This window comes from Bos taurus, chromosome 18 (assembly GCF_002263795.3).
Source record: "Bos taurus isolate L1 Dominette 01449 registration number 42190680 breed Hereford chromosome 18, ARS-UCD2.0, whole genome shotgun sequence".
Classification (NCBI taxonomy): domain Eukaryota; kingdom Metazoa; phylum Chordata; class Mammalia; order Artiodactyla; family Bovidae; genus Bos; species Bos taurus.
Window position 1 is genome coordinate 23,810,976 of NC_037345.1, and position 10,488 is coordinate 23,821,463.

Below are 10,488 nucleotides of genomic sequence, written 5' to 3' on the forward strand. Positions count from 1 at the left end.
TGTGTTCGGTTAGCAGTGTAACAGCAATTTATTTTTTTAGGGTTTTCAATATGTGCTTTTATGACCCACCAATCAAGTGTATTATAAATGATCCTTTGGCTTTTTAAAAATGAATAGTTATTCGACAATTTAAAATTTTAATTGATCATATTATTTTGTTAGTTTTTCTGTGAACATCTCTTTTAACATAGTTTTCTCCCTTGGATTTTATCCTAAGCAACTGTAAGAGATTTTAACCTGAACATAATGGAGGGAACTTTTGGAAATATTTATTTGCATTGTTTGTTGCTCTGGATATATAAGTGATGTGGGGACCTCTGGTGGCTTAGTTTATTTTTCCAGCTTAAAGAATGACTGGGTACTAAGTGAAAAGCTAGACTTAGAAGTCCAGTTGAAAAGGACGGAATCTAGTCAATTTTTTTCCTTTGACACTAGAGGTAATTGAGGCCTATAAAGGCTAAATGACTTTTCCAGGATCTCGCATAGCAGAGCCAAGGCGTCAACCCAGGCCCATGCTGTCTCCGCACTGTGACATTGTCCTCTTGGAGAGGATGTTAAAAAAAAAAATGTGAGAAGTAAAGTGACATTATCCTATGATTTCTGTCCATTTTATCCTAAAAATGTCCCTTGGGTCCATTCTGGCCTCTATATCCTCCCTCCCTCTGCTCATGTTATTACCATCACTCACGTTGATTGCAGTTGTCTCCAGGGCTCCTCCCTGCTCTGAGCCCCTTCCCCTTTGGTTATCCACTCCCTGCCACCGAAGTTACTGCTCAAAAACTCTGAGCCTCTTCCCCTTTGGTTATCCACTCCAAGAGTCGGGCCGACTGAGTGACTTCACTTTCAGTTTTCACTTTCATGCATTGGAGAAGGAAATGGCAACCCATTCCAGTGTTCTTGCCTGGAGAATCCCAGGGACGGGGGAGCCTGGTGGGCTGCCGTCTATGGGGTTGCACAGAGTCGGACACGACTGAAGCGACTTAGCAACGGCAGCTATTGACAAGATCATGCTTATCCTCAAAAACTCAAGATCAAGTGTTCGCTTTTCTGTAAAACCTCTTTGATTGCTTTTTCCAGCCCCTTGACCAAATTAATCATTTCCTGTCACTCATGCTCAGACTCCAGGAGAGTTGTAAAATATGACAGGCCTTGGGCTGAATCCTGGTCATGTGACCTATATAACTTTAAGTAAGTTAATTAAGCCCTATCATTAAGGGTAATGATAGTTCGTGTGTGTTGTGTCAGTCTACCCTATTAAGATATGTATCTTCTTTAGAGCAGGAGTTAGGGTCCTGTTCTTACCTGATACATAGTAGGTGCTCAAAAAATCTAAAATGACTTAAATACAGTACCAGAACCTTGTTAATGTTAGAAGACTATAATCAAAAACAAGGGTAGTATCAATGAGGTATCACAGAATATCACGTGGAGAAAAAAAGTAAAATTTAAAATGATAAAGGAAAACATGATGTTAGACAAAAGATAGAAAGCCCACATAGGGTTAAAAAACAAGCAGAAGAAATGATAAAACAAAATTTGATCAAGTGATAAAGTATGACTGATATAGGAATGGATAGAGAAGATAAACTGCAAAAAACAAAGTGCTATTCCTAATAACATTTTCAAACACAAAGGCTGGGTGGGAGAAAAGGCAGGTTTGAGAATAAGATCTGAGCAGTTTCAGCTTTACGACTTCCAGAATTCCAGACATTGACTCATTTCATCCTCACCACAACCAGGGATGTGGGTGATCATAGCCCTCTTTTTAGAGTTGAGGAGACAGTTCAGAAAACTTAAAGGTCATAATAGTTAACATACAGAAAGACCCAGAGCTTGAATTCACATCTCCTGAGTCCAAGGACAGTGTGTTCTTTACATTTTATCTTGTAACCTGTGTGCTAGAAAGGCAGGGGATTTCATATAATGACAGCTTATAAACTAATTTATTTAGCAATTAAAGTATTAGGCCTCACAATTGTAATGGAAAGGTTTATTTGCCTTTCAGTTTATGCCTGTTCAAGTACCAAGTGATGAAGAAAGATGTGATCCTGTCCTTTTTGCCAGTACAATCCGGAATGTAATGGCAGAGTAAGTATCTATATGTGATTGTAATCAGTAAATAGTTTTTAAATTATTGATAAATGACATTTACTATTGTTTGAAGTTTTTGTTTTTTCTTTCTGAGGGCCTCATTCCCCAACTCATTTTGGTAAGGAAAAAGAATGTGCCCAGGAATGTAGTCAGTAAGACAGTCTATAAATATTTTCCCAGATGTAACCCCAAACTATTGGTAACGTGCCTCTGCCAGAATGGGAGCAGGAAGGGTACATGACCCAGAAGAAACCAGCCAGTGACTTCCAAAGGATGGATTCCCCCAACCTGGCCTGTCACCATCAGCCAAAGATGGTCTGAGCCGTTCGTGCCATGACCCACCTTCTATCCTCTCAGCCTCCATGTAGCTGCTGAGGTTGGGTGTTTCAAAGGCATAAATGATTACAGCACTGAAAAGGAAAAAGTCTGCAAGGAATGCACTAGCTGCCTAAAAAAGGGGAAAAGTCACCCTCACTAAGGGGATGGATATAATTTAGGATTTAGAAACTGCAAAACATAAGCCAAGTGTTTTCCTGCACATCAAGGAGTTTTAACTGATTGCTCTTCTGATTATATAAATTACCTCTCCTCCTATAATGAAAGAGTGTTATATTGAGTTCATTTTTTCTCAAAAACCCTGATGAACTCTTTTGCTAACCCAATACTGTCCTCACCACCCAGGCAGTCTCAGAGCCCTCCAGGTGTGTACACGCTTTCCCAGCACCACCTCCCTCAGTCATGTCCAGCAGTGGGTTTGGAGCTAATAAACCAGCTGTATTTATTCTCTTAGTGAAAATGCAATGAGAACTCTGAATTTAGCTTCATAGCTGAATTTGGCATTATAAACAAGATTATATACATTATATCAGTATGTTTATGTATATTATATATATTAATACTTCACAGGAAACTAACTTTATTTTCAAAAAAATAAATGTCTAAGTCTTTGGCTGAAAAAGTTTTGTTACTGTATGTCCCAGCATGTAGTTGATTTACCTAGTTTCTTGAGCAGCTACAAAATTTGCTTTGATATTGTTTTCTTCCCTCTTCCCTTGTGTTTTCATAGTAGCTTATGTCCAAAAGTTAGGAAGGAAGATAAGTATAAGGAAATGACATAATTTATATGAGATATTTTGGCTTCCTGAAATGTCTAAAAACATTTTTTTGTGTGTGCCTAAAAACAGAGGAAGGATTTGTTTAAGCATCCTTTTCCTGGATTTGGAGGCATGGAGGTAGAAGGGCCTTGGATAAAGAATAAGGAAGCAGATTTCCCTGGTGGTCCAGTAGTTAGGACACCATGCTTCCAGCACAGGTGGTGCGGGTTCAATTCCTGTTTGGGGAACTAAGATCCCATATGCTGCATAGGGTGACCAAAAAAATAAAAAGAGCAAGAAAGACCTCAATTAGTTGCACAAGGTTGGACAAGTTCCTTCCAAGGCTCCTTTCCTCATGTGTAAAAGTGGGAGTTCTAATCCTTGCTTGGCCTTTCTCATGGTTTTGGTTATTATGAGAGTCAAGTAGGAAAGTATTTGTTGAATGCATTTGAAATGGTAAAGAGCCAAGTCAAAGTAAGTCATGGTGGTCGACCACCAATAAATATTTACCAAGCGCTATGCTAGACCATTTACTTGTGTTATGTAACATAATCTTCACAGCAGCTCTGAGACAGGTGAGGAACAGAGGCTCTGAGGGCAAAGTGTTTTGTTCAAGACCATGGTGGATAGTGAGAGTCTCTGGCATGCATGCTCCATCACTAAGTCAGGTTCAACTCTTCTGCGACCCCATGGACTGTAGCCCGCCAGGCTCCTCTGTCCATGGGATTTTCCAGGCAAGAATACTGGAGTGGGTTGCCATTTCCTTCTCCAGGGGAACTTCCCCACCCAGGGCTTGAACCTGGGTCTCCTGCATTGGCAGGCAGGTTCTTTACCACTGAGCCACCAGGGAAGTGAGAGTCTCTTGACTGGGATTCAGAGCCATACTTCATGTTACCAAAGCCCAAGTTCTTGACTGTTTTGTTCTGTTCACTGTTATAATTCCTGAAATGTTTTTTAATTCTTCATATTTTTTACACCAAATAGTTATTAATCAAAACAGCTTAGTTGCAGGTAAGAAAAAAATGTTTCTTTATATTGCATTCATTGAAAATTTAATGTTCTTAGCCATGATTCAGCAAAATCAAATAACAGCTGATGACATAATGTTATGATTGTCACTGAATAGGTGTGAATAAAACTTTAGCCAAGAGGGATCTGCAGGAAATTTATGTACTGCACAGGTGTTCTTCTTGTCACTCAAGTGTCTTTTTTTTTTTTTTTTTGGACTTGCCAGCCTTGGTTTTATTTATTTTTTTTTTAATTTTATTTTATTTTTAAACTTTACATAATTGTATTAGTTTTGCCAAACATCAATCAAGTGTCTTTTCAAGTTCTTGTTAATATGTATTTTTGCCAAGTCTGGTTCCCTATTAGTAGATCTCTGAGCAGGAGGGAGGTGGTTGGAGTTGTGCACCTGTTTGAGGATGGAGGGTGTTTAGGTTTGTAAGAAATATGATCTTATTATCAGTTCTGTTCAGTATTTTTTGAAGATTGCTGGGTAACAAGAAGACAATCTTCAAACTTAAAAGATGAAAAAATGCAGATGACTAGTGATCTGTATAAACTATTCACTTATAATATCTAGGTGTCATTTATCTGTTTAAATATCATGTCCATAGGGATTCTTAGTTGGTCTTTAAAATAACCAGGGTTATTTAAGGAAATGGCGGGTTGCCATTTCCTTCTCCAGGGGATCTTCTTGACCCAGTGATCAAACCCGTGGCTCCAGCCATCTCCTGCATTGTAGGCGGATTCTTTACCACTGAGCCACTAAGGAAGCCCACAGTAACCCAGTGGAGGAAGTGACTATTCTACGCACAGATGAGAACAATGAGGCTTAGGTTAAGTGCCAAAAGTGCCACAGCTGGTAAAAGACTCCATAGAGTCTTGAACTTAAGTTTTCTCATTACTTTCCATGGACTGAAGTCAACTACTATTATCATTGTAGTCAAAGCACAAAACTGGTGAACTGGCAGAGCACACAGACATGAGGAGATTGACTTGGGCCACAGGAAATCTGTGAAGTAAAGAAATATGTGTCTTTGGCAATAACAAGCCAAAGCCACTGGTTCAAAAGGTAGTAAATACTTTTCCATTTACTGTTTGTTGACCAATTCAAGCTTACTGAAAAATCATCACCTTTTTAAAAAAGTTGAATTTGTTTGCTTTTTAATACTTTATAGAGCTCTGAAAATTCCAGTAACAGATCACACCTACGAAGACTGCAGATTGATGATTTCAGCTGGCCAGTTGACACTGCCTATGGAAGCTGGGTTGGTGGAATTTACCAAAATCAGCCGGAAATTGAAGTAAGCATATTTTTAAATCACCACACTTTCCTAAAGGTGTCTGAAAGAGATCTGAAATCCTGTATGTTTATTTTCTTTGGTTTCATTAATGCCTAGCTCTAGAACCTACATGGTGTTTATTAGGAAAGCCATTTAGTTTATACAATTTTGTTTTTTAAAGAAATGCTACTTCAGAAATGTTTGTTAGTAGTGGGAGAACAAGAGATAGTAAACATGGGTCAGCACAAATCTGCCTCTCTACTCAGAAACGGCTCAGAGCAGTCAGTCAGTCCTGCCACCTTCTTATGAGAAGTATGGCATAGGGACTTCCCTGGCTGTCCAGTGGTGAAGACTTTGCCTTCCAATGCAGGGGTTGGAGTGCACCCCTGGTTGGGGTGTGAAGATCCCATATGCGTCACAGCCAAAAAATCAAAACATAAAACAGAAGCAATATTCTAAAAATTCAATGAAAACTTTAAAAATGGTCTATATAAAAAAAGAGAAGGATGGCACAGTTATATGGTACTGGCATGAGGTGGTCAGAACTTCTCATGTGAAATAGGAATTGACTTGCAGAGTAGCAACTCTGATCATCATTACATTTTAAATACTTCCCTAGATCAACCTTCTCCTTCTGGGCACATAATTTTTTTTTTTTTAAGGCAAAATACTCCTTTGTGATTTTATGATCTAGTTTAAGACTGTTTAGAACATTCCCTTTGTAGTTCATGGTATGAAGGTGTAGCTTCCTCATCCCTCTCTGATTACAGTTCATTGTTTTCAGCTGCATCAGGGATCTGCAGAATTTATTACTTCAGTAGACCTTGGCATCCTCTCTTGGAGGGAGCTGCAGAACCAGTTACTGTATTAAAGTTCAAAAATAACAAAAAATATTTTGGGAGCTTCTGTGGTGGTCTAGATTAAGAATCTGCCTGCCAGTGCAGGGGGCATGGGTTTGATCCCTGGTCTGGGAAGATCCCACATGCCAAGGAGCAACTTAGCCCGCGGGCAATTAACTACTGAGCCTGAGCTCTGGAGGCCATGTGCCTTAGAGCTCATGCTCTGCAACAAGAGAAGCCACCACAATGAGCAGCCCAGGCACCGCAATGAAGAATAGCATCCGCCCTCACCACAACTAGAGAAAGCCTGAGTCCAGCAACAAAGACCCAGCGTAGCCACATATAAATAAATAAGATTTAAAAAGAATATTTTTTGATAATTGATGTAGGAAATACTATTTATATCTTCTACATAACAATGTTGTGATATTATATTTTTACAATATTCCTATAGATATGAAAACTTTAGTTAGTCAATGAACTTAGATGTAGAAGTATGTGTTAAGTCACCTGTTTAATTCTATAGGATGTGATATAAGCCACAGTATATTTTCCAGGGTTTTAAAGTTTTTTATAACTAACATTGGAGGAAGTGTGCATAGTCTAATGAATCCCCCATCACAACATTTTGTGAAATGTGAGCCCATTATCAGCTGGAAAACACCTTGAAAGCAAGAATTATATCTTTTTTTAAAACAACTCAGTAAGTATTGTTGACTTACTAAGTACTATTTAGATTAAAATGTGAGTCCTTGTTTTCTTCTCAGGAATCATTTATTATCCTACCACATTGCTCATCCTCCCAGTTACTTTTCTTTCTCTCAGATACTTGGGATAATTACAGTTATGCTAATACTCTTAAAAAAAATCAGAAGTCTGTAATCATATCCAATATGTGCTTTAAAATAATTCATTTTATTCTCCTTTTCAGATATTAACACTTCAAACACAGACACATGAATAAAATAGCACTCACAAAATGTCCATGTGGGTTGTGAAGGGCTAATAACGTGTCTTCATAACTCTTTGTTTAGATTGGATTGGGATGGAATTCGAAAGCATTTGGATGAGTATGCCGCTATTGCAAGTTCCTCAAAAGGAGGAAGAATTGGAATTGAAGAATTTGCAGAGTATTTGAAGTTGCCTGTTTCAGATGTCTTGAGACAACTTTTTGCACTCTTTGACAGGGTAGGTTAAAGTTTAATCTTTAACATTTTTATTTCACAAGTCCCCGCAGAATATAAATCAGCATGGCAGGCATTAGAAAAACTTGCTAGGTCACCGTTAAAGAACAAGACTGAGCCCATAGTTGAATTGCATGATTTTGATTTTTTCCCCTTAACAGTAGTAGTAGTAGCACTAGTAGTAATAATAATAGTAATAGAATAATAATTGTGAATATGTGTATGGCAACAATTATGAGTGTCTAATTTTTATTTTTATTTTATTATTGAAATATAGTTGCTTTACAAATGTTGTGTTAGTTTGTGGTGAATCAGCTATATGTATTCATATATCCCCTCCTTCTTGAGCCTCCTTCCCATCCCACCCCCCAAACAACTGTGGTTTCTGTTTCTTTTAAACTCCAAGTCAGAAATAAATATTGTCACCATATAACCATATTTGTGTATAGAATTGGAAAGGTTTATATAATTAGCAAGAATTTTAAAATTTATGTCAAAATCATGCATTGATGACATTGGAGGCACTGTTCTATTCTGAAGGTTTCTGGACTTTCCCCAAAACATCTGAAGACCAAATAGATTTTAGTTTATTTATAACAAAGTTTTTAATTAAAGCTTGACTGTTTGTCCTTATAGTGGGGATTCAGTTTTCTGCTTATGAATATGTATGTACACGGAGTTAGATAACTGAATTGTCAAAAGTTTCCTTAGGAAAAATGCATCAAGACTTCAAGTTCTCTTTCTTTCAATTTGTTCTTTTAATACGTAAAACTTACAGTAAAACTCACTTTATGATTATAGTTTTGTGAATTCTAACAAATGCGTAGAAGCGTGTAACTACCACCACATTCAAGATACACAATAATTGGGGGAAAAATTCCCTGTAGGTATGCTTTTGTAGTCAGGCCCTTCCCTCACTTTTAACTGCTGGCAGTCACTCCATCCCTTTAGATTTACCTTTTCCAGATGCCATACATATAGAATCATTTGTATATCCTTTTGGGTCTGGCTTCTCTCATTCAGCATAATGCATCTGAGATCCAGCCATATTGTTGCCTGTATCAGTAATTTGTCTCCTTTTATTGCTGAGTGGTATTTCTATTGTGTACCACACTTGGTGTATCCATTCCCCAATTGAGGAACATTTGGTTTCCAGCTTGGGGCTATTATGAATATAACTGTTCAAAGTGTTCACATATAGGTTTTTGGGTGAATGTAGATTTTCCTTTCACTTGGGCAAACACTTAGGATTGGTTAAATACTTGGGGTTGTGATCTTTTTATTTTGCATTCATTCCTGAAGGATATTTTGGTTGTACATATATAGAATTCTGTATAGAGTTCTTCCCTTTCAACAATTTAATAATTTCATCTTTTGCCTTCAGGCCTCCATGATTGCACTGCTTAACTAGTTGTTTTTCAACTACCTCCTGCTTGCAAGAGATAGTGCTTGCTTCCACCGCCCGCCCCCCACCCCGCCCCGCCCCCCGCCGCCCCGCCTTCTGTAGGGGAAAGGGAAGTCTTAAAAAAATTTTTTTTTTACATTATTATTATTATTTTGGCTACAAGGCATGTGGGATCTTTAGATTCCCCGACCAGGGATTGAACCCATGCCCCCTGCATTGGGGGCAGTCTTAATGCCCCTGCAGTCTTAATCACTGGACTGCCAGGGAAATCCCAGAAGTAGTGATTTTTGAATTTCAATGAGAGTCTGTGACTGTAGTGAGAAGGAGAGATAGGCTGCCCTGGGATCATTCCATCCTGGCTGGCACCAGAAGTCCCAGTTCTCTATCTACCACTGGGAAAAGATACTTTGCAAAGAAATTATAGCTTGATGACAGAAACCAGGACAGAGCTTGCTTTTTTTTCTTCTTACCCAGAGCTCATTAATGTTCCTAATAACTTACTCTGTGATCTCTTAGATGAACTATTCTTTAACATGAGGCAGATAAGCAACCGTCTTCTGTATGAATTGTGCAAACCTCCCTTCCGGGCTTACTGCAGCATACAAATAATCTTTCCTTGTCCAAGAACAGGTCATGTATCACTGCGATGGTGCTGCTAAAAAGTGTAATGAAGATTTAAGGGAAAGGAGAGATAAATTACTAGATGTAACTGTGCAAATTGGGAAAGAAAAGCTCTTTTCATTTGTACCATTACTTGTGTTTCTATGAGATTTATATAGCATCTTTTGGTATGGCTCTGGGAACAATAAAAGCAATCTTAAAGTTTTTAGAAATATGAACTTGGTGACAGGAAGGAATATGGCAGGGACGTACAAATAAGGACAGAAAGTGAGGAAATGGAAAGTGACATGAAACAGGGGCCAAGGAAGTTCAGAGCACAGCAGACGTTATGCTTGTCAAGATTTTTAATCAAGATTAAAAATAATCTCTATAGAGGTTGCCCCACCTTTCAGGTGTTGAAGTGTCATAACAGCAGTGAGAGGATTGTATTGACACCAGTTCTGTCTTTGGTGACTAATGATACCTGCCAGTGGCCTCATTGTTTCTATAGCACTGGATGTATGGGAAGATTTGGGAGTAGGGAAGGGAGTGTAAACCAAGGATTACAATAAACCCTAGTAAGCCAGCGTGACTCACTCTGATCTAGAGAATACAATTGACTCCAAGCAGTTTGGAGACTGGTGAGCCTTTGTGGCCAATGTGATCAATCACAATTTTGCATGCATTCCTTCATCACATACCAATTATTTCTGTGAGTTTTCTTCATTTCTTTGTGTAGTGTGTAGACTTGGCTTTAGATATAGACCATGAGTTGGTCTTTAAAACACTTTTGATCTCCGGCACCCTGGAAGGTAGAGAAGATAATCTGGAGAATTAACAAAGAATGCATTTGACCTTTCTTTCCTTCTTCCTTTCCTTCTTTCCTTTCTTTTCTCTCTGTCTGTTCTTTCTCTTTCCTTTTTTGTTTTTCATATACCTGCATGTCTGAGCCTGTGAAGATTTGCTTTGTTTTGAGAAGCTGAACTA

General features: G+C 38.4%; 1 protein-coding gene and 1 non-coding gene across 3 annotated transcripts in view; one reads left to right on the forward strand and one right to left on the reverse strand.

Moving 5' to 3' along the window:
* Positions 1–10,488, forward strand: part of LPCAT2 (lysophosphatidylcholine acyltransferase 2) — a 67,730-nt gene that overhangs the window by 24,743 nt on the left and 32,499 nt on the right. For both annotated transcript variants that reach the window (XM_015475738.3, NM_001205797.1), the window contains 3 exons: positions 2,006–2,088; positions 5,369–5,494; positions 7,347–7,500. In XM_015475738.3, coding sequence (XP_015331224.1) covers positions 2,006–2,088; positions 5,369–5,494; positions 7,347–7,500 — 363 coding nt within the window. The remainder of the gene's footprint in view (positions 1–2,005; positions 2,089–5,368; positions 5,495–7,346; positions 7,501–10,488) is intronic.
* On the reverse strand, positions 3,964–4,035 carry TRNAG-GCC (transfer RNA glycine (anticodon GCC)). The gene has a single exon. It is a non-coding gene; the product is annotated as a tRNA-Gly (tRNA).